The sequence below is a fragment of the Lepus europaeus genome, chromosome 17 (assembly GCF_033115175.1).
Source record: "Lepus europaeus isolate LE1 chromosome 17, mLepTim1.pri, whole genome shotgun sequence".
NCBI lineage: Eukaryota > Metazoa > Chordata > Mammalia > Lagomorpha > Leporidae > Lepus > Lepus europaeus.
Window position 1 is genome coordinate 34,607,054 of NC_084843.1, and position 27,387 is coordinate 34,634,440.

General features: G+C 37.4%; 1 protein-coding gene across 3 annotated transcripts in view; it reads right to left on the minus strand.

Moving 5' to 3' along the window:
* Window positions 1-1,492: 1,492 nt before the first annotated feature.
* The window catches only part of TBC1D12 (TBC1 domain family member 12), a 123,541-nt gene continuing 97,646 nt past the window's right edge, over window positions 1,493-27,387 (minus strand). For 2 of the 3 annotated variants that reach the window (XM_062214439.1, XM_062214440.1), the window contains exons 4-12: window positions 25,933-26,050; window positions 23,983-24,089; window positions 17,070-17,150; window positions 15,506-15,594; window positions 14,537-14,608; window positions 9,726-9,854; window positions 9,371-9,480; window positions 5,372-5,630; window positions 1,494-4,625 (exon numbers count right to left, since the gene is read on the minus strand). In XM_062214439.1, the coding sequence (XP_062070423.1) occupies window positions 4,557-4,625; window positions 5,372-5,630; window positions 9,371-9,480; window positions 9,726-9,854; window positions 14,537-14,608; window positions 15,506-15,594; window positions 17,070-17,150; window positions 23,983-24,089; window positions 25,933-26,050 (1,034 nt within the window). In that variant the 3' untranslated portion in view covers window positions 1,494-4,556. Of the gene's footprint in view, window positions 4,626-5,371; window positions 5,631-9,370; window positions 9,481-9,725; window positions 9,855-14,536; window positions 14,609-15,505; window positions 15,595-17,069; window positions 17,151-23,982; window positions 24,090-25,932; window positions 26,051-27,387 lie in introns of all 3 variants that reach the window. The other variant, XM_062214437.1, reaches the window with a different exon arrangement.

Here is a 27,387-nt window from a genome sequence, read left to right on the forward strand (position 1 = left end):
AACACTGTTAATCACCATTCTGTGAAAATACCCTTGTCCCTTATCTCCTTATCTTCTCTGACCCTACTCTCTCCTGATATTCCTATTTCTTTTTTTTTTCTTTCTATTTATTTATTTATTTATTTTTGCCAGGCAGAGTTAGAGAGACAGGGAGAGAGTTATAGACAGTGAGAGAGAGACAGTGAAAAAGGTCTTCCTTTCATTGGTTCATTCTAATGGCCACTACGGCCAGTGCTGCGCTGATCCAGAGCCAGGAGCTGGGTACTTCCTACGGGTCTCCCATGTGGGTACAGAGACCCAAGCGCTTGGGCCATCCTCCTCTGCCCTCCCGGGCCACAGCAGAGAGCTGGACTGAAAGAGGAGCAACCGGGACTAGTACTCGGTGCCCCAATTGGGACTAGAACCTGGGGTGCTGGTGCCGCAGGCGGAGGATTAGCCAAGTGAGCCACAGCACCGGCCCTGATATTCCTATTTCTGACTTCCACCAGTTCAACATTTTTAAGTATTGACATATCAGAATGAACCAGAAATAATTTGAGTTTCTGGCCAATAGCATAATCTTGTATAAAAATTATAAATCAAAGGTAAGTTCTGTGAGAAATGGAGCAAAATAGAAAGAATCCAATCACCCATGTGTATCATAGGTAGCACCAGGCAATATTTGGAGTACTAGCAATTCAATAGTAAATAAACTCCATTGTACTTGGAGTGGAATAAATGAGGGTACATGGGAGTTGAAACTGGACAGATGGGCAGTGGCCAGATCAATTTGGATCTTGTAAACCAGGATAAAAACTTTGGGTTTTTATTATGAGGAAAGTCATTAGAGGATCTTGAGAAGGAAATGATGGAGTTCACTGACACTTTTAGGAAATCATAAAACATACAATCTGATTCAAAATTTAATGAGACCTGTTTATTTTCATGGGCTCACATACATGAGTGTAAAAATTAAATCAGAACATGATAAATGAAGTAGCACCTTACTGAAATACAATTAAAGTCACATGGTATAATTTAAAATTAGAATAAACCCTGTCATTAAAATGATTTCCTATATGTCGTCTCAGTTGAAAATGAAGTCCAAACACAGGTGTCAGAGCCTTTTATAAATCTATAAAAAAATTTTCAAGTAATTATTTCCTTTTCAAATTTTCTTTGGAATATCTAAAATTAAAAGCCTTGGGATTCATGTAGTAATTAAAATACAACATCAGTAAGGTCTAGACCAGGAGAATTCAAAGTTTCACTTTCTGGTTTTGTAATATCATTATATGGAGTGAAGATGAAAAATGAGAAAATACTATAGATCCCCACTGCTGTGAATTTTATATACTCCATCAAGTCTGTAATAGTTTGTCATTTATATTTTTATTACAAAGTGATTTTCCAAATACATTATATGGTACAAAAGTCATTTACCATAAATTTAATAAAATCATGAAATACCATTTACTTAAATGTTCAACAAGTGAAACATTTTGGCAATGTAATTTTTTTAAAGTCAAATTTCCTCTCTAAAATTTTTTAGAAAATAAATCTAGCACACAAAAAGAAATGTGCACAGTAAAACTTCATTAATTTGGACTGAGGAACAATCAATATGAACAGTAGAATGCTTGAAAGGAAGAGCAATTTTCTAACTTCCCAGGCATTAGAACTTTATGTAGCCTAACAAAATATTAAGAAGCAGTACATAGCATATAATCAGGCTTAATAAATGTCACTTCAGTAATTAAAATTTCCATGTAATGCACTTCTATTGCAATTACACTCTTAGTATGCAAACAATATCTTTAAAGAACAAGGCTTTCTCTGAAGCAGCTACTTTCCCTGAAATCTGGCATGAAACATCTTTATTTTAGCTTTTACATGTGGTGAAACAGTGACGTTTTAATGAAGTTTTACTACATTTGAGAATTTAACTTTTAGACAATGTCAATAGCAAAATAATATGAATTCATTACAAAAAAACACTTATTTTCCAGAGGTAACACTATTATTAATTCTTCATGGCAAACCAAAATGATTGATTTTCCAATGCTACCTCACATCTTTCTTGCCTCTTTTATTCCAGTCTCTACTGTTTGAATATGCTTTTCGAGTATAAGTTAATTTTATCCTATCTAAACAAAAATAGGAAATGAAAAATCAAGATAAACCATATGACATTATGAAGTACAAGAGTTTCCTGATTATATGTTTTAGAATCGTACCCTCTAACAGTACACATTCAATAGAATTGACTGCTACAGGTAGTAACAGCATTAGTTCCTAAGCTACAATGACAAATGTTATCTTGAAGTCAGAGGCTTTGCAAATTTGTATGCTCTTTTGTAAAGGCTACCTAACTTGTAAAGTTAAACAATAACAAACCAATAACATCATATGAATGGAATCAATGCAAAGGAAATCAGCAAACACTGACTTCAGAAAACTATACTAGTCATAGGAGACCTCTAGTAACATTTAAATATTAGCAATGCAGAACAGGGCTAAAGGATATATTAAGTAGACAAGCAAATAAAACATTAAATTTCAGGATGTCTTAAATATTTTAGGAGTTTAATTTAAAATATGCTTTAACCAAAAACAAACAACCCTGAATATTCTGACCACATGAATAACCACATATTGCCTGTATACAGTTTCAAGGGAAGATATAATATTTAGCTGCCAATGTTGCCTTTCAAAAGACAAGGCCTAGTGCATCCCTTGGAAGAGAAATCTGACAAACAAAAAAAGCACATTTCTTTTTTTCCCTCAGGATGTGGTTTAATAAACTAGATATCCCCAAAGTAATGAAGACTCATTTCAAGTAAATACTCTGCTATAAGTTTTATTTACACAGTTATTGTTACTAGTGGTTTTTAATGAATTCTTTATATTTACACTTTATATACACATTTATATTTGAAAGGTAAAGAAACTGTACAATAAGAAAAAAATAAGAAAAAGGAATACAGTAACATAGGTCCAACTTAGGCAACAAATACATAAAAGTAAGATTAAATTTAGGCCGGTAGTATAACCTCAGTGAGATTACTGCTAGACATTACATTCCCTCTATCAGGAATATCAATACCAAGGAAGTAGCTACCAGAGTTAAAAGGTCCTCCTAAAACTTGTAAGATCCTAGAAACTCCCTCAATATTGTATTACACTACCAGTTACCATTAAGCAAAGCTCTCTAAAAGGAGTTAACTTCTGAGGGTTTCAATAGTAGTCCCTGGGCTAGAATGACCAATGACATAAAATTCCATGGGCACCCTCTGGTCCCATACTCCTTAGGAGGCAGTCATTACACTAACAAGGATCTTGGGCTTGTTAGCTTGAAGACTGTAGATACACCACTAACAGAAATAGTGTGCTTATGTGTTGTTTAAAAACAAACTGCAACATAAAAACACACCATAAATTAATTAACCAACTAGCATGTTAAACAAGTATCATAACACTCAATGACTTAGTTTAAGTTCAAAAAATTAAACATAATAAATTTAATGCCAATTTACCAATGATTAATATTCTTTATTATGCTATCAATGTAGAACTCAGAAAAAAAGTTAATTTTACTTTTTCTTTGATTTCCGTTGATTAGAAAAAATATGCATAGTGTTTTACAAGTCATGGACTTAGCTATTATAAGATTTCAACTGAAATTAACAAATTTTGCTTCTATAGATAATGGAGGAATTTTTTAAAAATTTAATCTTGTCAAGTAGTACACTATTTAAGAACTCTTAGAATTCATTACTTTCAGTCTTACCAGTGAAATACCTCATTTATATTTTTGGACTTAACTCCCAAAGTCAAGTCTTTAGTCCATTAAAGTGCGAAGAACTTCTATCACTTATTTAGTTTTCTTAATGTTAAAATACCAGATGAACAACTTGCTAGGGGGAAAAAAGGATAAAAATTCTTTAAATGATAGGAATTCATTAAGGAAGAGAAAAAATTTACCTTCAAAAACAAATAGACACGATATTGTGGGGGAAAGCCCAAACAAATAATTAACAATCTCCCACCAATATTTCTCGTTACCACATAACAGAGATTTGCCCCAATTTGTGAATGAAGGTAAGTGACAACTTCCATGACTTAATTTACAACCAGAGTTGCTTATTTTTTGTCTATAATATTTTCAAAGGGTCAGCACTGGAGATAATATCTATAAAACAGTATTTTTGGAAGTTAGAGTAGTATTTAACAGTCCTACTATGACCTCCAAAGTGCAATTGTGGTAATTATTTAAGAAGAAAAGACGTAAAAATTTGAAGGATTTTTTAGGCTATTTTAAAAAGTTATTGCATTAAACTCTTCACTCCAAATTTTGGAGTATGAAGTAGCCATTTAAGTTTTTTCCTTTGAAAAATGGCTTCCCCTACAAAACACTTTTTCATTAATACTGTCATGGAATTTAAAATCAGCAGTTTTCCACCTCTTGATTGTTTTAAGATTTCTCCAACATTTTCTTCCATGCTTTCTACCTAGGAAACAAAAAACTTTAATCCAAAAAACATCTTATGTTTCAATTAGTCTGTTAATTTTGAAGATCAGCTTTTCAGAGCAGGACTACTGTTCTTGTCTCCTTCTTTAATATCCTTCATTACAGAAGTGAAGACCTAGAAGTTACATAGAATAAAAATTAATCCAAAAAGTCACCCAAATTAAAGAAATTTAAGTAAATATAATTTAGAAACATGAAAAAGCTTTCATATACTTAACTCTGTTCCCTAAAACACTGCCATTCTCCAATCTCCTTGTTTTATTAAACTGAATTTTATAGAATACAATTAAGATTCCAGTGTTTATCAATAGCCAGATATTATTAAACTACTATTTAGTAACAGAACATTTTCTGGATCAATATTTCTGTATTTCATTTTCATAAGGAATAAAACTGTGAACTTATAACCCTAACGGTCAGTATCCTTCATGGATTATGTCATAATATTTATGTCACTGAGTTAGTATGCTAGTATGTCTGCTTCTCTAGAAAGACTAAGCCTTTAAAAAGTTAAGATCATATATCATATTCTTTCCATGCAAATTCTTAGTATGAGGCAGGTGTTTAATAAAAGTTTTCTCTATTTGAAATACCAAAATAATGAAATAAGCAAATAAAGTACTATTACAGGTTGTACTTCACTAACCTCAAAATATTACTGGACTTAACATAAAACTAAAGCCACAGGTTTGGTTAAGTGAGAGGGACAAACTGTTTTAAATTCTTATTTTTTCAACATCACAAATTATTTTTAGAAGATGTATATTTTTAAATATAAGCATTATCATTTGAGAAATAACTATTTTAACAAGAAGTCAACTGATTAACAAATCTATTATAGGTAGGAAAATGTCACTCTACCTGAGTCCATTTTTTGGTGCTATTCTGCATCTGAATGGCTGCAATACAGCTGAACAGTTTTTCTGATGTGATATCTTCTGGCAATTTAGTTAGAAACTGTGCTATATGAATAAAGTCCATCTGCAGGAGAATATCTTCATATAATCGAAGGATTCCTAATCCAGTCCTAAATAAAAATTCCTCCCCATCTCTGCAAAATACGTCCCACACTCGACAGGCCAGATCAAGTGGTAAGGATTTGCTATACAGTGTAAATATCCTAAAGTAAGGAGAGAAAATAATCACTGAAGTTTTTCATTTACTGTCTCATTCACTTATTAAAACTCTCTATGGAAAAAGAACAGTGCTTAATTAGGGATAAAAGGCAAATAAAATATGGCTTCTTTATTCAAACTTAAGTAGTAGGAAATTAGTAAATCATGAAATTGTGTGATTTTTTAAACTTGAAAAGTTAAGATATAATACAAGCAACAGTGGTAGAATAGTCTAATTTTTAAGGGTATGGGCTCTGAAACCAGAATGTCCATGTTTTTGTTTTTGTTTTTGTTTTTGTTTTTTTTTGACAGGCAGAGTGGATAGTGAGAGAGAGAGAGAGAGACAGAGAGAAAGGTCTTCCTTTTTGCCGTTGGTTCACCCTCCAATGGCCGCTGCGGCCGGCGCATCTTGCTGATCCGAAGCCAGGAGCCAGGTGTTTCTCCTGGTCTCCCATGCAGGTGCAGGGCCCAAGCACTTGGGCTATCCTCCTCTGCATTCCCAGGCCATAGCAGAGAGCTGGCCTGGAAGAGGGGCAACCGGGATAGAATCCGGCACCCTGACTGGGACTAGAACCCGGTGTGCCAGCGCCGCAAGGTGGAGGATTAGCTTGTTAAGCCACGGCGCCGGCCAGAATGTCCATGTTTTAATACTGAATTTGCCACTTCTTAGTTGAATTACCTTATGCAAGACATTTGTCCTCACTGTGCCCCCATTTTCCTCATTAATAGATTAAGATTAAAGTACCATCCTCATAGGGTTGTTATCAAAATTAAAGATGTTAATAAATATAATACTTTTTATAAAAATATAAAATAGTATCTGGTACATGAAATGTGCGATAAAAGTTATGATTATTGTATGAAGAACCCAAATATCAGATTCTAGTAACTTTTTTTTTTTTTTTTTTTTTTTGACAGGCAGAGTGGACAGTGAGAGAGAGAGACAGATAGAAAGGTCTTCCTTTTGCCATTGGTTCACCCTCCAATGGCCGGCACACCGTGCTGATCCAAAGGCAGGAGCCAGGTGCTTTTCCTGGTCTCCCATGGGGTACAGGGCCCAAGCACTTGGGCCATCCTCCACTGCACTCCCGGGCCATAGCAGAGAGCTGGCCTGGAAGAGGGGCAACCGGGACAGAATCCGGTGCCCCGACCAGGACTAGAACCCGGTGTGCCAGTGCCGCTAGGCAGAGGATTAGTCTATTGAGCCACGGCGCAGGCTCTAGTAACTTGTTAATGCAAGACTTTTTTCTCTTCCCCTTCCATAAGAATCCATTGTTTTTTATTTATTTTTCTCTCTTCATCAGCTTTACTTGCTACTTCTTTTCCAATAAAATCACCAAAATGGGCCGGCGCCGTGGCTTAACAGGCTAATCCTCCGCCTTGCGGCGCCAGCACACCGGGTTCTAGTCCCGGTTGGGGCGCCGGATTCTATCCCGGTTGCCCCTCTTCCAGGCCAGCTCTCTGCTATGGCCCGGGAAGGCAGTGGAGGATGGCCCAAGTGCTTGGGCCCTGCACCCGCATGGGAGACCAGGAGAAGCACCTGGCTCCTGGCTTCGGATCAGCAAGATGCGCCGGCCGCAGCGGCCATTGGAGGGTGAACCAACGGCGAAAAGGAAGACCTTTCTCTCTGTCTCTCTCTCTCACTATCCACTCTGCCTGTCAAAAAAAAAAAAAATCACCAAAATGGTTTTTTCCATATATGACCATGTAATTCTTTATCCAGTTATGCCACCAGTGGCATTCTCGTTAGGGAATTGGAGAGAATAGGTGCCATAGAAAACTCATCTTGAAGTTGTCATAGCAAAAAAAAAAGGACAAAATTTTTATTGATTGTTTATTTGAGGTAGTACTGACAGAATTTTAGGGAAAGCACTAAAAGGCGTCCTTGCTTTAAAATAAAAGGGGGAGGGGGGCGACACTGTGGCACAGTAGGTTAATCCTCTGCCTGCAGCGCCGGCATCCCATATGGGCTCTGGTTCTAGTCCCGGCTGCCCCTCTTCCAATCCAGCTCTCTGCTGTGGCCTGGGAAGGCAGTAGAAGATGGCCCAAATCCTTGGGCCCCTGCACCCGCGTGGGAGACCAGGAGGAGGCGCCTGGCTCCTGGCTTCAGATTGGCACAGCTCCGACCTTTGCGGCCATTTGGAGAGTGAACCAATGGAAGACCTTTCTCTCTCTCTCTCCCTCTCACTGCCTGTAACTCTATCTCTCAAAAATAAATAAAATCTTTAAAAAAAATTCAGCATTGTCACTTAATTCACTCCTCTCTTGCAAAAATGATTCTGGAATTTATATGTAAAATAAGGTCAAGAGACGGAAACACAACTTCATCTCTACTTCCTGAATTATAAACACACATTTAATCATATAACAAAAAGAATACTTTTAGTAGTACAGAGAATACTAATTTCATTGCTAAAAATGAGAAAGGGAATATCTAGGCAGTTTCTAGTACACAGTACTCACTCATCATTAATTCCAGTCTGTTGCCTATAGCAATTGTGATTCTGATATGTCCCATGTTCATAATCCTCAAGACTGACAATTGAGGCTTTTTGTCTTTTGCTTCACAGAATTAGTATTTGATCCTGGTTCTCTAGGTCCCTTGATAAAAACCCTTCTCTGCATTATCCTTGGTCCTTCCCAGAGGAACTCTAATGTTCCTAGTGGGAATGGAAGAGAATACACTGAAAAATAACACGTTTTTAAAAAGCCCAAACAAGTAGGAAGGCATCATATTTAATCAGTGCTATTATTTATTTATTTTTCCATACTAAAGCCTAATATTATTTACATGAAACCCACTAGTTTTGAATGATTTGGACTTAAATTTTAAATTTTCCATATGTACTCTGTTTTTAAAGATTTATTTGAAAGTCAGAGCTACACAGAGAAAGAGGAGAGTCAGAGAGAGACAGGTCTTCCATCCACTGGTTCACTCCCCAATTGTCCGCAACGGCGGCAGAGCTGTGCCAAAACGAAGCCAGGAGCCAGGAGCTCCTGCCAGGTCTCCCACGTGGGTGCAAGGGCCCAAGGACTTGAGCCATCTTCTACTGCTTTCCCAGGCCACAGCAGAGAGCTGGATCAGAAGTGAAGCAGCTGGGACTCAAACTGGCGCCCATATGGAATGTCAGTGCTGCAGATGGCGGCCTTACTCACCATGCCACAGCATAGGCCATCATATGTACTCTTAATATCCCATCTTAACACTGTTACATCTCTGGCAAAAATTCACCCACCATTATAAAATCAACTGGCTACTGATTGCCAGGAAAAATCTCCAAAGTAAAACAGTATCTAGAATTGGAGGATGGGAAAAAGATACTAGCACTTAAACAAGACATCATTACAATGTCAGAAAGCTGGATCCAAACCTTAGTAAAGAAACACTATCAAAACAACCGTAAGTCCTTTTGTATTAAGAATAAAAAAAGGATAGCATCTAACTGTTAGCACCATAGTTTATGCTAGGCACTGAATGAGATAATCCATGTAAACTATCCTCAATGCATCTCCAAATATAAATATTATTCCCATCTTATAGATAAGAAACTGAAACACAAACTGAGATTCTGATTTCAACCTAGAGTCCATGCTCTTAATCAAATGCATTCCTACAGAAATGTGAAAATCCTCTATTTGTAAGGGAAGGTTTGTACAATGCATGATACTATGCATCAGATTTACTGTAGTTCCTAAAATATTTATAAAATTAAATTTTACTTCCTTCTCATTATTTATGACTTACCAGTCTATCAAGTATATGTCTGGTGTAAGACTGTAAGACTTAAAATGAAGAAATAGTTTGGAGAGATTTTCTTCAAAAAATACTTCAAATGTTGCAAAATATTTCAACATCTACATACAGAAAAAAATCAATTATCAGAGTATACTCTAGAAATAGAGAAATTAAATTTTTAAACATTAACAGAAAAAGCTTACTTATTAGTCTTCTCATCAAGCAATTACAAAACCACAACTCAACATAAAATTTTATATTGATCAAAATTATCTTAAGTCTTCAATTATTTTTTCATTCTAAGATAACACTGAGACTAAAGAAACAGAGAAAGAAAATCACAATCCATTCCAAATGCTCATACCATGCTGTGATCCACACGAAAAAAGGCCAACTGGCATGGCTTATTCAGAAGATTAGCAAACGCAATGAAGGCATCTGCTTCTTCCAGATTGAGAATGAGTACTGCTGCAATGAAGGACATCCCTTGGACCTTCAAAGGGGAAACAAACCAATCAAATGGATTTACAATTATGATTCTATAAAGAAATCAATCAAAATGGATTTATAATTATAATTCTATACAGTTTATTTTATTGTACTTCTGAAAAACTACAAATGACATTACAAAGTAGAATTAACCAAAATTTCTTTTTTCTACTCAGCAAATGTAAATACAGAGAACAACTAATACTTATGAAACCTCCCTTATTTTTACATTTCTTGTTTATATGGTGTGATTTAAAGTATTAGGGAAAATTTTGGACAAAAAAGAAAAAAATCAGTTTTTACTTGCTATAAGTCTAGCTCAGTGTACTACTTGGTTTTCATTTCTTCTCCATGTGAATTCTTTCAAAATAACAACGTTTAATGAAAATCAGGTGATTATAGCATAATCTGTTCGAGTAACTAAAAATAAGATGTCTTCTGGATGTGCTATTGAAATTCCAAGAAAGAAAGGACACAAGGGTTGAGAATAGTGAGCTTGGATTCCTAGAAAAGCAGGATAAAGAAATAGGGTAAACCATTCAAAGGTGGAAAAGCAGCATGTGCAAAGACAAAAACAGGACCAAGCCAGTTGGAGCACAAGTTTTATAATGGGAATAACAGACATTTGGAAAAAGTAAGATATGTTCATACTGTAAAAGGCCTCCAGTAAAAAGCTAATCCATGTTATATCGGTCAGTTCTCAGTAGCTACTGTACATTTCTTTAATGAAAAAGTATCAAAGGGCTGGTGCCATGGCGCAGTAGGTTAACCCTCCGCCTGCGGCACCGGCTGCCCTCTTCCAATCCAGCTCTCTGCTGTGGCAGTAGAAGATGGCTCAAGTCTTTGGGCCCCTGCACTCACATGGGAGACCAGGAAGAAGCACCTAGCTCCTGGCTTCAGATCGGCGTAGCTCCGGCCATTGCAGCCATTTGGGGAGTGAACCAACGTAAGGAAGACCTTTCTCTCTGTCTCTCCCTCTCACTGTCTGTAAGAAGGAGAGGAGAGGGGAGAGGGAGAGGAGAGGGGAGGGGGAGAGGAGAGGGGAGGGGAAGATACGTAAAGAGAAGATATGAAAAGAGAAAGAAAGAGTATCAAGCATTTACTTCTGGCAGAGAATTCTATTAATGGACTTGGGTAGGGAGACCACAAGGAATAACTATAATGATACCTCCATTTTTTCTTCCCAACCCTTTGAAAGAGTTGCCCATATCTGGGAAATCAGTAGAGGATGGCCCTCCACCCGTGTGGCTCCTGGATCCTGGCTCCTGGCTTCAGATTGGTGCAGCTCTGGCCATTGTGGCCATCTGGGAGTGAACCCGTGGGTGGAAGACCTCCCTCTTCTCTCTTTCTCTCTCTTTTGCTAACTCTGCCTCTCTGCAACTCTGCCTTTCAAATAAATAAATAAATCATAAAAAAAATAGTTGCCTATAATCCCTATCTACTTTCTCAGCTCCTTATTTACTTTTAAACACATGTCAACATAGACTGCCACTTCATTACTATACTACCTGGAAATTTTCTCTTGCCAATATAACTAATGACATGCATTGTAAAATCTCGTAGGTACTTTCCTACCCTTGTCTTGTAGCAGCATTCCTTTAGTTTCGTTATTTCTTTCTTTCTTTTTTTTTTTTTTTTTTTTATTTGAGAGACAGAGTTAAGACAGTGAGAGAGAGAGAGAGAGACAAAGAGAAAGGTCTTCCTTCTGTTGGTTCACCCCCAAAATGGCCGCTATGGCCCCAGCTACACCGATCCAAAGCCAGGAGCCAGGTGCTTCCTCCTGGTCTCCCCTGCGGGTGCAGGGCCCAAGCACTTGGGCCATCCTCCACTGCCTTCCCGGGCCACAGCAGAGAGCTGGACTGGAAGAGGAGCAACTGGGACTAGAACCCGGCACCCATATGGGATGTCGGTGCTGCAGGCAGAGGATTAACCAAGTGAGCCATGGCGCCAGCCCCCCTTTAGCTTCTATGATTCAGTATGTCTTTGTTCTCCTCCGCTTCCTCTAGCTTCTTCTGAGTGTTCTTTGCCAATTGAGGACAGAGACCAGAATGATTGCCCTCCAAAGATACCCAAGACCTACTCCCCAGAATCTGAAAATGTTATAACACAGGCCAAAAGGGACTTTGAAGATATGTTATAGTAAGGATCTTAGGGTGGGAAGATAATCCTGGAAAATCAGAGTGGGCCCAAAGTAATCATCATGAGGGCACTTACATGTGAAAGAGGGAGGCAGGAGAGTCAGAAAGCAAGCTAAAGAACACTACACTGCTGGCTTTGAAGATAGAGGTAGGGGGCCATCAACCTAGGCAGTTTCTAGACAAGAAAATGAATACTCCCCGGAGCCTCCAGAGGAAACACAGGCCTGACAATACCTTGAAGTAAAACCAATTAAATGTGTTTCAGACTTCTGACTTTATGAACTATCAAATAATAAATGTATGTTGCTTAAAGTCACTAAGTTGTGGTAGCATTGTGGCAACACAGGTTAAACTGCCTCCTGCAATGCCAGCATCCCATATGAGCATTTGTTCGAGTCCCAGTTGCTCCATTTCAATCCAGTTCCCTGCTAACATTAGCCTGAGAATGCAAGGGAAGATGGCCCCAGTACTTGGGCCCTTGTCATGTGGGAGACCAGGATGGAGTTCCAGGCTCCTGCATTTGGGCTGCCTCAGCCCCAGTCATTGCAGCCACTAGGGGAGTGAGTCTCTCTGTCTCTCTGTCTCTCTGTCTCTCTCTCTCTCTGTAACTCTGCCTCTCAAATACATAAAATAAATCTTTAAAAATAAAGCCACTAAGTTTGCAGTAATCTGTTACAGTGACAACAGGAAACTAATACAGAGAACTGACTCCATTCATGACTGTGCTCTTAGTATGACAACATTTGCTGGACAGATAAAAGGGACATAAGGCTAATCATCTGTAATATAATGGTAGCAAAGTAAACAGAAGGGATTAAAATATGTTTAATTGGATCTACAATGCCATTTATTAGAAGTTACATTATTTTATATGCCATTAAAAAAGAAAAAAATTGCTGCCGATTAAGCAATTATACATGCTTTTATTTGAAAGACAGAGTTACAGAGAGGTGGTGAGGGGAGGGAATCTTCCATCCGCTAGTTCACTCACCAAATGGCCACAGTGGCTGGAGCTTGGCCAATCTGAAGCCAGGAGCCAGGAGCTTCCTCTAGATCTCTCACATGGTGGCAGAGGCTCCAATACTTGGGCCCCATCTTCCACAGCTTTTCTTAGGACATCAGCACATGAACCGCTGCTCATAAGGGATGCCAGCATCACCGGGGCTGGCTTTACCTGCTATGCTGCAGTGCAGGTCCCAGAACTATCTTTTTTAATATTACAACCTACCCCACTCCAAACCTGGCAGTTGTCCCCTTTGCCATGCCACACTTTTTCCATAACACTTATCATCTATTAGTATAACATGATTAATGTGTTTGTTATTTATTATATGTTTTCTCCTCCTAAACTCTAAGCATACAAACATACAAATAAACATAAAACAGAACAAAGTTAACTTGTACTACATGGCCACCTTTTAAGTGAGGTGTCTAATATTCTTCTATTTTTAACAGATGAGAAGATGAAAGTTTTATGACTTTTAGTTAAACATGGCAATTGAACATTCATTCCTTTGTTCCCTCCCAAAATCCAACTAAAATGACAACAAAGAAAGAAATATAAGTATTAACTTAAATGGACAAAGAGAATGGAAAAGGATATGAACAATGAATAAGAGATGTCAACAGCATTTTAGAAATTTTAATCTAAGTAAGTGGAAAATGTTAAAACTAAAATACCTAAAGAGAAGAAAGCCAATAATCAACAAGCCAATTCAGCCACAAAACCATGGAAGAGTCAGGAATTGAAGTTACCAAGTACCTCCAAAATTGAGGAATAACCTAAAAATAGGTTCAAAGGCTGTGAATAGAGCAAATCTCCTCCCCTATCCTTTATTTTATTTTATTTTATTTAGTTTTTTTTTTATTTTTTTGGATAGGCAGAGTTAGAGAGAGAGAGAGACAGAGAGATAGAGAGAAAGGTCTTCCTTCCACTGGTTCACCCCCCAAATGGCCGCCATAGCCGGCGATGCGCCGATCCAAAGCCAGGAGCCAGGTGCTTCTCCTGGTCTCCCCTGCGGGTGCAGGGCCCAAGCACTTGGGCCATCCTCCACTGCCTTCCCGGGCCACAGCAGAGAGCTGGACTGGAAGAGGAGCAACCAGGACAGACCCTGGCGCCCCAACCAGCACTAGAACCTGGGTTGCCGGCGCTGCAGGCAGAGGATTAGCCAAGTGAGCCACGGCACCGGCCCTCCCCTATCCCTTATAGATAGGTGCCTGTTCTTGCATTAGCCCGGCAGAACATAAGTTTATTCCCTAGAGGTAAAATCAGTGAAAAGAGGGATAGGGAAAGGGGCTAAGGCCTCATTCTGACAGCAGGAGTATTAAAGTTCACAAACTGAATGGTGAAATCCGTATAGCTCTCCCAGGAAGCTCATAGAGGGTCATATAATCTCCTGGTAAGATATGGAAAAATTCCTCTCCATGTAAATTGATAAGCCCAAAGAAAACAGACATAGTGATACAGACATTTGAGAGCTAACACATCATATTTTGCTAAGAGTTTAGATAATATTTTTCTATTAAAAAAATTGAAATAAATACTTACATAACCAACATCAGGTCTGTAACATGTGTATGCCCCTAAGATACTATGTAAAACATCATGATATGGGCCACCCTTAGGAGAGAAAATTGAAAATATAAAAATAATTGTCTCATAGTTAATTCTTATATAACATGCTAATAAACTGTAACATTTCCTAAATGACTAGTTTAGTGTATTGAACAACTGTCAAAAACATTCTAAATTCACTATCAAGATGTTTTTTAAATTATTAAAAATAATCCTAAATAACAAAAAAGATGCACTTGATAGATACAAACTATATAGTTTATAAACAATATTTTAAAGACTTCAGATTTGTTACAATAAGAGTCTGATAACTACAAATTGTTTAATTTTAACTAATTCAGAAAAAAACTATCAAACTACACTAAATTAAGTTACAGTAAAATTTCAATCTTAATGTTAAAAGTTTCACCTCATTTTTATCAATCTAAGGACAGAGGAATTCCATGTGTATAAAGACTTGAGTCAAATATAAAATATATATAAAATGTAGTTATTTCTCAGGTTATAAAGACAAGCAACTTCCTAATAACCTTTACTCAAAAAAGTAAACTATTCCTGTTTCAATGGTAATAGTGAAAATTTTAAGTGTTGGGGCAAAGTTCTTTATATTTTATCAATCTACCAAGTAAAAATATTAAGAAATTAAGTATCCTACAGAATAAAAAGCAAAAGAGAAATTCACTGAAATAAAAATGTATCAAGTACCTATTACACAAAATATATGAATATATGATGCCATGCTGACTCTAATATGTTTCAGTCAGTGGGATAAAATAATAAAAATTCCTTTAAAATTTTCTTACTAGTTTTATATTTTTTATGTAAAGGCCCAAAGTTTTATACTTTTGCCTTTTAAAAATAATAGTTATGCCTTCAGAGAAATACTTATTGATATTGAAGGTTAAAAAAAAATGTAGTTATAAGCTGATTAGAAAACCTCACCTTCTGAAAGATGTAGAGAGATGGAAATGTACGGGATATATCCAACTTAATTAATTCCAGACTGGCCTCTCGATCAGCAATAGATACACCTGCATTTACCAAGTACAGTAAATGTAAATGATCACTTAGCAGTAACAAGTTCAATTTTGTAAGCACAGAATAATTACATAGTATATGTGTTATTTAAGGAAATTTAAAAGCTGAATTAAGTTTCAAGAAATGCCACAAAGCTTTCGATTGTATTTAGTCTCATAAAAGAAAATATTGGGGCTGCCGCTGTGGCATAGCAGATAAAGCCGCCGCCTGCAGTGACAGCACAGATGCCGGTTCAAGTCCCAGCTGCTCCACTTCCGATCCAGCTCTCTGCTATGGTCTGGGACAGCAGTAGAAGATGGCCCAAGTCCTTTTGGGCTTTTGGCCTTTTGGCCCAAGACTTTTGGGACACTGTAAAATGCTCTACCACACATATAACTGGAGTACCAGAATGACAGTGAGATAGGGCAGAAGCAATAATTGAAAAGATAATGGCCAAAAGTTAAATGATTAATGCAAATTATAAATGGCCAGAAATAACATAACTTAAATCCCATACTATTACTGACTAGAATAACTTGTTATTACATTCCGTAAATCTCTACTTTCACTATGTATTTACAATGAAATGTCTCAGAAATTAATGCTTGTAACTTTTAAAGATTTATTTATTTATTTGAAAGGTCAAATTACAGAGAGGGGGAGATACAGAGAAAGAGAAATCTTCATCCAACAGTTCACTCCTAAAATGGTCCCAATGGCCAGGCTGGGCCAGGTGGAAGTCAGGAATCAGGAGCTTCAGCTGGGTCTCCCATGTGGGTGGAGGGGCACAAGCACCTGGGCCATCTTTGCTGCCCTCCCAGGCACATTAACAAGGAGCTGGATCAGAAGTGGAGCAGCTCATTTTTAGACTTTTATTTATAATTAAGAGAAGAGGGTTTGCTTTCTATGAAGTATAAAAAAGAGAACTGACTAGAAGAAACATTGCTACTCATTACTCATGGAAATAAATGGCTGAGTAAATTTATGTAAATTTAATAAAATATAATGAAAAAAGTGTTCCTGTTTTCTCCAAAATGATGGGGGAAAAACTGAGGAGGGTAGAGGGAAAGTGAAAAAACAATTAAGACATGATAAGAATTATAGCAAAATACATGAGAGAGTACATTAAAGTCAGTAGACGGGAAGGGACAAGAGGTCACAAACAAGGCGTGAAGGGTATCGATCTTTAAAAGCTTGGCCTAAAAATATTTCATCCTGCCAGCCACACTGCTATGACTTAAGTCCTGGGCTCTAGAGTCCAAGAAATCTGGATCTAAATCGCAGCTTCCCAGTTTACAGGCTATTTAACTATCGTAACCCTCAATTTCTTCTCACATAACTCACCCACTAAAAAGGCTATTAATATTAAATGAGATGATGTATGTAAAGCAATCACTACAGTTCCTGACACACAGTAAAAATCACATTGTATCTTCAGTGGCTGAATTTTCATCCTGAAATACCTATTAAAAAAAAAAAAAAAGCACACCTTCCGTATCGTTCTCTGAGCCTGTTTCACTGAAGCTTTTCCATCGTTCTTTTGCTCTTGAGAGGAAGATTTCATAAAGTTCTGGGATAAAAGACAAAAAAATTCATAAATAATACGAAAGAAATATATTCACGTTTTTTATTTTTATTGTTTCTCTATTAAACATCAGGTCTCCCTGATGTAGCAGGTATCAAAAATGTGACAAACTGAAGTACCTGATTCTACCAAAAGCAGTCATTCATTATGCAATCAGAAAGCAACAATATAGCTGAGTAATCATTCAAGTAGCTATACCACTGAGAGGATGTAAGAGGCAGTCAGAGATGTTTCTGCTGCAGGACTGTAATTGTGAGATAGCAGATAGAACTTCTGGAGTAAATCAGACTTATGTTCACATTCCAGCTCTATCAATTACTATCTATGGCACTTCAAGAAAGTTACTTAACCACTCTCAAGCTTGGCTTTCTTCATCTGTAAACTTGAGAAAAATAGTATCTATTCACAGGGTTGCTGATAGGCTCAAACAACATAATTTAAGTAAAGCCCCTGGCACCTTTGAGACCCCAGGCTAGTTCTCATTATCTTTTTTTTTTTTTTTTTTTTTTTTTGACAGGCAGAGTGGACAGTGAGAGAGAGAGACAGAGAGAAAGGTCTTCCTTTTGCCATTGGTTCACCCTCCAATGGCCGCCGTGGCCGGCGCACCGCGCTGATCCAAAGGCAGGAGCCAGGTATTTCCTCCTGGTCTCCCATGGGGTGCAGGGCCCAAGTACTTGGGCCATCCTCCACTGCACTCCCAGGCCACAGCAGAGAGCTGGCCTGGAAGAGGGGCAACCGGGACAGAATCCAGAGCCCTGACCGGGACTAGAACCTGGTGTGCCGGAGCCATGAGGTAGAGGATTAGCCTACTGAGCCGCGGCACCGGCTCTCATTATCTTCTAAAACTTGTTTCTTCATTATGATACTATCTAAAGCTACCTATCTTTCATGCAGATATGGTCTAAGGAACTACATGTAAAAATCTCTAACCAAATCTTTTTACTTTAAGTGGTCTGTCACTTACGACACATCCACAATCTCACAAAAACTTCAGGAATAGAAAAAACTGAAAATTTTTTCTCAATTTGCAAATTTTAATTGTTTTTAATTTCTTTATAGTTATAGACAGTGAGAGATAGAGAGAGAGAAAGGTCTTCCCTCCATTGTTTCACTCCCCAAATGGCTGCTACGGCCGGTGCTGCGCTGATCTGAAGCCAGGAGCCAGGTCCTTCCTTGTGGTCTCCCATGCAGGTGCAGGGGCCCAAGCACTTGGGCCATCCTCCACTGCCCTCCCAGGCCACAGGGACTAGAACCCAGAACCCATATGGGATGCCAGTGCCACAGGCGGAGGATTAACCAAGTGAACCACGGTACCGGCCCCAACTTTTTTTTTTTTTTTAATTTCTAAGTAATGATTAAAGATATTGGAAACTACATAAAATAGCAAATTTCAGTGACAGAAGAACAAAAAAATTTCTTGCCCAAACATTGACATTTATATATTGTCCAGAATACTAATAACATTTTTTGTTTTAAAGGATTCATTTTTAAATTTATTTTTGGGGTGCACATTTGACCTAGTGGTTAAGATGTGTGTATCGCACATGAGAGTATCTGAGTTCAAGTCCTAGATCTGGCTCCTGATTCCATCATCTAGCTAATGCAGACCCTGGAGGGTAGAAATGATAGCTCAAAGGGTTAGGTCCCTGCCACCCAAATGGGAGACCTGGATTAAGTTCCCAGCTCCCAGTTTCAACATGGCATAGCCCCAGCCATTATCAGCATTTGGGGAATGAATCACCAAATGGAAGCTGTTTCTCTCTCGCTCTCAAATAAATATATATTTTTTAAACTTTATGACATGGCTTTTAAAAATACAAACAGTAGGGCTGGAGCTGTGGCATAGCGGCTAAAGCTGCTGCCAGCAGTGCCAGCATCCCATATGGGTGCCCGTTTGGGTCCCTGCTGCTCCACTTCTGATCCAGCTCTCTGCTGTGGCCTTGGAAAGCAGTGGAAGATAGCCCAAGTCCTTGGGCCCCTGCACCCACGTGAGAGACCCGGAAGAAGCTCCTGGCTCCTGGCTTCGGTTTGGCACAGCTCTAGCCATTACAGCCAACTGGGGAGTAAACCAGCTGATAGAAGACCTCCTCTCTCTCTCTCTCTCTCTCTCTCTCTCTCTCTCTCTCTTTGCCTCTCCTTCTGTGTAACTCTGACTTTCAAATAAATACATAAATAAATCTTAAAAAAAAAAAAAATACAAACAGGCCGGCACCGCGGCTCACTTGGCTAATCCTCTGCCTTGCAGTGCCGGCACACCGGGTTCGAGTCCCGGTCGGGGCTCCGGAGTCTGTCCCGGTTGCCTCTCTTCCAGGCCAGCTCTCTGCTATGGCCCGGGAGTGCAGAGGAGGATGGCCCAAGTGCTTGGGTCCTGTACCCCATGGGAGACTAGGAGAAGCACCTGGCTCCTGGATTCGGATCAGCACGGTGCGCCGGCCATTGGTGGGTGAACCAACGGCAAAAGGAAGACCTTTCTCTCTGTCTCTCTCTCACTGTCCACTCTGCCTGTCAAAAAACAAACAAACAAACAGTACAAAATAAAATGGAGTGAAAACAAAATTTCTTCCTTGGATGCAACCATGGTTACTAGAATTCTCATGAACTCTACCAAAGATAAAAATATGCAAGCACAGTTAAATATATATTCTTTCTACAAAACAAAATGGCAATATATTATATGCATTGATTTTTATCTCATTTTGTTATATTGGACGTTGTTCCTCATTAGTAGATTCAGATGCACTTTCAGGATTTTTTAATTTTTATTTCTACCTTTATTAAGATTTATTTATTTATGTGGAAGGCAAAGTTCAAAAAGACAAGGGAGATGGCAGGGGGAGAGAGATCTTCCATCTACTGATACACTTCCTAAATGTCTGCAATGTCCAGGGCTGGGCCAGGCCGAAGTCAGAAGCATGGAAGTCCACTCAGGTCTCTCACATGGGTGGCAGGGACCCAAATACTTGGGTCATCTTCCATTGCTTTCCCAGGAGCATTAACAAGGAGCTGTATCATAAGTGGACCAGCAAGTACATGAACAGGTACTCATATAGGATGCTGGCATCATAGGCAGTGGCTTAAAACCACTGCACCAGAATGCTAGCCCCTCACGTTTTTTTTCAAACAACTTCATAGTATTCCAAGTATGACTGTACCACAACAAGTATTCTTATACTTCCAAGAATCAGACCATTATGAAGTAGCTTACTAGATATATTTCAGATTCTTACTATTCTAATCTCTATTCCCTTCTATTCACTTTTCATTACTAGTAATGGCAGTGAAAGAAATTTGAAAAGAAAAAAATCAAACAAAAATCTTGTGAATTATTGGAAGAAGTCAATACAATTTTTAAATTTCTATAATTATTTGGGAGTTATCAGGTATCAACTTGTAAGACCACACTTTATTACTTCAAACTGGTTCTAAGCCAGGTTATTATTATTTTACTCAAATACTTTAATTGCCTTGGAAGAAAAAAGGCTCACTAGACAAATCTATCCCTTTTGGGAGCCAAAAAATTGATCCCATAATCAAAATGTGTAATGCATTTCAAAACATCGCATTTCTCCAAGGAAGATTTACAAGTGCTTATCTCTAATAAGGAGACCTACAACTCAGTTCAATTCCACACTTATTTTATTGTGAATCTACAAAGGGTGAACTTGAAGCAGACCTAAAGATGGTACATTTGGTCTAGAATAGAGAATAATTTCAATGTATGCTTCACTTTCCTATTTTGTGACAGAGACTTTATCTCATATATATTCTCAATAGAGTGCACAATTTCAGTATAACTTTGTATTCATCAAAAAACTGTTAATATACCCTTTAAAATAGCTAATAATCATAGCCCCATCTTATAGATGAAGAAAACTAAGAATTCTAGATGTTAAGTAATTTGCCCAAGGTCACAAATCTTATATATATATATATATGAATCAAGATTTGCACATTTGACTGATTTTAAAGTCCTTACTCCTATTTACTATTCTCTAGTGATTAAAAATTTCACGATTTCAACAAATATAACAAGAGTCAAATTACTAGAGCCATTCAGAAGTAAATAAGGTTACCAAAAATAAATATATCTTGGCCGGCGCCACGGCTCACTTGACTAATCCTCCGCGTGTGGCGCCGGCACCCCAGGTTCTAGTCCCGGTCGGGGCACCGGGGTCTGTCCCGGTTGCTCCTCTTCCAGTCCAGCTTTCTGCTGTGGCCCTGGAAGGCAGTGGAGGATGGCCCAAGTACTTGGGCCCTGCACCTACATGGGAGACCAGGAGGAAGCACCTGGCTCCTGGCTTCGGATCGGCACAGTGCAGCGGCCATGACGGCCATTTGGGGGGTGAACCAACGGAAGGAAGACCTTTCTCTCTGTCTCTCTCTCTCTCACTGTCTAACTCTGCCAGTCAAAAAGAAAAAAAAAAATATATATATATATATATATATATCTCAATCAAAATTTAGAATCTTCCTACCACTAATGAAAAAAAGACAGTACCCATTTCATTCCTGAATACCTAAATGTTAGCAGAGGAAATTTAAAACTACTCTAAATAAATGATACAGCCATATTTTTAAAAATTATAAATTTCAAGCTTTTAATTATATTGCTACAAAAGATTAACTCCCATTTAATATTTTAACTTATCAATATACCTCATTTTTTAAAGATTTGTTTATTTATTGAAAATCAGTGTGTGTGTGTGTGTGTGTGTGTGTGTGAGAGAGAGAGAGAGAGAGACAGACACAGAATATCTTCCACCTGCTGGCTCACTCCCGATGGCCAGCTGAAACCAGGAGTCATTTGGGTCTCCTACATAGGTGGCAAGGGCCCAAGCACTTGGGCCATGTTCTACTGCTTTCCCAGGCCAGCAGCACAGAACTGGATCAGAAGTGGAGCAGAGGGGACTCGAACAGACACCCATATGGGATGCCAGCATCACAGGCAGTGGCTTAACCCATTGCACTACAATGCCAACCCCTAAACCAAAATTCTTAATGCTTCCTTTAAATTCTAAGTCTTAAAGTTATTTTTTCTTTAATGTTCTTTTAAAATAGCATGTCCATCCATTAAGGGATACTAATGAAAATCAATTTTTAAAACCATAATTATGATATCTAAAGTTGGCATCAGTTTTAAGATTATAATTATTTAGATTTTTGTTATAATTCTGTCCAGTTATTTATAATGCCAACTACTGCAATGAACATCTTTGTTAAACACTTTCTGGGGGCCGGTGTTGTGGTGTAGCAGGTAAAGCTGCTGCCTGTGACACCAGCATCCCATATGGGTACCAGTTCAAGTCCCAGCTGCTCTACTTCCGATCCAGGTCCCTGCTAATACTCCTTGGAAAGCAGCAAAGAATGGTCCAACTGCTTAGGCCCCTGCATCCACATGGGACACCTGGATGAAGCTCTTGGCTCCTGGTTTCAGACAGACCCAGGCCCAGCTTGCTGCAGCCATTTGGGGAGTAAGCCAGCAGATGGAAGACCTCTCTCTGTCTCTCTCCTTCTCTCTCTGTAACTTTGCAATTCAAATAAATAAAATAAATTATATATATATATATATATATATATATATATATATATATAAATAGTTTCTGCAACCAATTCCAATCACTCTCATAAACTGGAATAAGTAAAGTCTATTTTTTAGACTTTGGATAGATATTTCTCAATTATCTTTAATTATAACCCATACGGGTAATTCTTAATCATTTTAACCTCTTCTAATCTGAAGGAATAAAAGACAATATATTTTGATGTTGTTTTAACATATGTATCTTTGATTTGGCTATCACAAAGGAAATGAGTAACTAATTGACAGTACAAATAGTGGAATGAAGTAGACTTGGATATACTGAGATGGTAGGATGTTCAAGATAGATTATTGTATAAAAAAAGCAAGCCATAGAATAACCTTAAAGCATAAACTAATTTTGTGAAAAATGAAAGAAAAATAAAAACCTTAAAAATTATCATATATAGATATATAAGTTTTTATGCACATAGAAGAAAAGATCATATACCAATTTGTTAACAGTGCTTATAGTAGCAACAAGAACAGGAGTGTGTATGTAAAAGACTTAAAGTTTTCATGTTATTACTGCTTGAAGTTTTTTTTTATAACTATGAAAATAAAAAAATGTTAAGTAACAGCAACAGTATATTGTTTCAATTATACTAGAGATAATATGTCTTTCTTTGGTATGATTGTCTAACATTACCTTTGAAACAAATTTAGCATGTTTTAAAGTCAATTATTTCATTTTTCGCTGTTTGATGTTATCCCAATTTTATCTAAACTTTCTTTTTAATTCATCAGAACTACTCTATACTTCTATCAAGGTTTTAAGAAACAAGACAATAAAACAACTTTTTGAAAGTGTTCTAACATATTTTTGTTTTTAAAATTTAAAATAGAATTTTAAAATTTAAAAAACTGGTTTGGAAGTAAGAAAAGAAATGTCTAGTCTTCCCTGAATATTTATGTTTTTGTGAATAAAGGAGAAGTATTTACTTATTCATCCACTGTCATACAGAATCCAGAAGTTTCTGAAAGTAGCTATACTTTTGATATTTGAATGTCAAGAATCCTATTAATAGTTACAAAGTAAAGGAAAAACCACAAATTTATTTACATAGCATGAAATATAGTAAGTTATTAATTCATATGAGGTTTGGGGGATAGGAAACATGCTCTTAAAATGCCATTATATATGGTAATGCCTTTTTAACTGGCCACTCTACTAATCTGCCTCGTAAATCGCAGATGACTGTTTGGATGTGTGGGAATAACTGAACATAGAATACAAACCAGGAGTGATATTTAGTTCATTTCCTACAGCTAGACTCCAAACCTTCCCACGAACACTAGGGGGCAACCCCTGCCACCACAATTCTCGAACTCTTCTTGTACTACGCCTAGAATTAAAGGAGGAGAAAAAAGGAAAATGTTACTTTTTATACCAAAAAATACTAGTTGCATGATGGATTACCTACTCTATGGCCAAGTGATCAGATGATTTTTAAGAATTTAGAAAGTTGAGTATAGTATACATTCTTTCCTTTAAGCTCATCCCTGTAGGCAACAAAAATTTACAAAATTTACAGTACTTCAAAGACATATAATAGTAATTTAAAGGGAACTGTCTTTGATAGATGCTATTTATACCAAGGATACAATAAGAGAATCAGAAATACATAGAAAATTATAAAAAAAAAACAGAATAAAAATGTTAAAAATGCACTAACTTAGTACTCAAAACAAAATCCCCAAGAATCTACTACTACTAAGGATATAGTTTTTCAGGGGTAGGAGAGTCTGCTGAAAGTGTGGGTTTTAGAGTCAGACAGATCCGAATTCAAATTTAGTTCGACTATTCACTAGTTGTATAACCTTGGGCAAACCACTTAACCTTTCTGACTCTGAGCTTCCCTACATCATAAAGCGTAGTAAAAATACATATGTCATAAAAGTTATAAAAATCAAATGCAATTACTCATACGAAGTTTCCTGATTTCCATGGAAAGTATGTTTAAAGAACCCTAGGGGATGGCTGATACTAGATAGCACCAAATCCCAAGTCTTTCCCTATACATACCTTCCTATGATAAAGTTTAACTTATAAATTAGGCACAGTATGAGATTAACAACAATAATAATCAAATAAAATAATTACAACAATGTAGTGTAATAAAAGTTAAATGTGGTTTCTCAAATCATCTTGTACTTTCATCTTTCCATTTAAAGGAAGCACTTCATGGCTTCTCTTTATCATATCCATATTTTTACCATCCTACTCATGTGGTTTAGTGCTATTACTAAGTAAAACAAGGATCACATGAACACAAGCACTGTGCTATCACAGTCGTCAATCAAATAACAGACCCGGCTATTAAGTGACTAAAGAGTACACAGCATATTCAGCACAGATACACTGGACAAAGGGATGATTCATGTCTAGAATAGAGCAGGATGGCACAAGATTTCATCACACTTCTCAGAGGAGTGCGCAACTTAAAACTTTTCAATTGCATATGGAATTTTCTACTTAATATTTCTGGACTTGGGTTGACTATGAGTGGGTTACTGAAACTGATGAAACTTAAATCATGGATAAGGGGGAACTACTGTATCTGTCACACTGTACCAATATTTAACAAACTCTCAATGTACATCCCACAGTAGGCATTACAGATGATATCCCACATGCTCCAGCAGAGAAAAAAGACAAGACATACACAAGAATATTATCCAAAACTAAAAAGCAAAATAAGACATTTTCTTCAAAGTATGATGATAGGGTATTTTCATATACATATCACATATTTCCTTGATTTTAAGAAAAACATTTTTTAAAATAAATTTTTATCACATAAAAATGAATCTTACAAATGTACATATTTAATGTTTTCTTTCCCAAAAACCTGCTATTACATGAATAGTGAATGTTACAATTAGTGGCATATTAGAATGAAGAAATTGTGGTAACTAAGAAGATTAAATGTTTCATGAAGCAACTGGCATTCAGATGGGTCTAAAAGGTAAGATTTTCACAGGTACAGAGGACAGTAAGAAGAGAAGGTATTGGAAACTGAGTGATTAATAAAAGCAAAAGCGTAAACATGGAGATTTTCACATATTGGTTAATAATATAACTTAGCCAAAGCATAAGATACAAGCCGGAAAGTAATAAAAATACAGAACTGGAAAGATGACATCTTCAGAGACAAACTGCAATTCAGGAAAAGTCTGCTTACTTACATTACTTCCCAATTGGGCAGGATTTCATTAATCCAAATCACCATTGCACTTGCAATATTTTCTTCCTGTTTAAATCGTTCCTTCATTATTCTTTTTCTTTTATGTGCTTCCTTAATTTCTGTTTTAAACAATTAAGAATTATTTCAATACAAATAAGTTGGGTCAAAATCTTCTTCTACCTATTTCTATAAATGAAGCTTTCTCAAAATGAACCTTCTAATAATAGGGTAGAAGAAAGGGAGGGTAGAAGGAAAAAGAGAGAAAGAAAATAAACTTCATTTACATAATTTAAAAATAACATATCTTACTCCATAAAAATAAATAGAGGGACTGGTGCTGTGGCATTGCAGGTAAAACTGCCACCTGCAGTGCTGGCATCCATATGGGTGCCAGTTCAAGTCTCAGCTGCTCCACTTCCAATCCAGCTCTCTGCTAGGGTCTGGTAAAGCAGCAGAAGATGGCCCAAATCCTTGGGATCCAGCACCCAAATGGGAGACCTGGAAGAAGCTCCTGGCTCCTGGCTTCAGATCAGCACAGCTCCAGCTGTTGTGGCCATGTGGGGAGTGAACCAGAGGATAGAAGACCTCTCTCTCTCATTCTCTCTCTGCCTCTCTGTAACTCTGCCTTTCAAATTAATTAATTTTTAAAAAAAAGTTAATGGAATAATGGCCAGAAAAGGGGCCAGCACTGTGATACAGAGTAAGCTACCGCTTCTGATGTTGGCATCCCATATCAGAGTGCCAATTCAAGCCCTAGCTGCTCCACTTCGGATCTGGCTCCCTGCTAATGCTCCTGGAAAGGCAGCTGAAGATGGCCCAAGTACTTGGACTCCTGCTACCCATGTAGGAGACCAGGATGGAGTTCCTGGCTCCTCACTTTGGTCTGCTCCAGATCTGGTTTTTGTGAGCATTTGGCAAATGAACTAATGGATAGAAGATATATCTCTCTTTCTCTGCACTCTCTCAAATAAACAAATAAATAAATAAATCTTTTCTTTAAAAAAGGCTAGAAAATTTCATATCACAGATTTCTACTTAACTATCTATGAATTAAAATTGTTTACGAATGAATTATAGAAAAAACAGGCAACTGTGAGCAGCTTACATCCATTTTTCATATAAGAAGTTTAGGAATATCCCAACATAAACTATATCACTTTAAAATGTGATTTTTCCAATGGAACTATTGTATATGAATACTTTTTAGTATGGTGTTTCACTTTATTAATTAGATTGAAATAAAAATGCCCTCCCAACAAACACATATACAAACAATACACCTCTGGAAATCAGAGGCCACAATTTTAGAACAAGAAATGCCTCAAATATAGACAGAGTGACTTATAAATCCAAATTTACACATAACTTTAGAACCACTGAGTACTTCAGAGATCAGCTAGCCAAACTGTTTACAACGTGTGTTTCAAACAAGCAAGAGGCCAACTAAGCAGCTCCA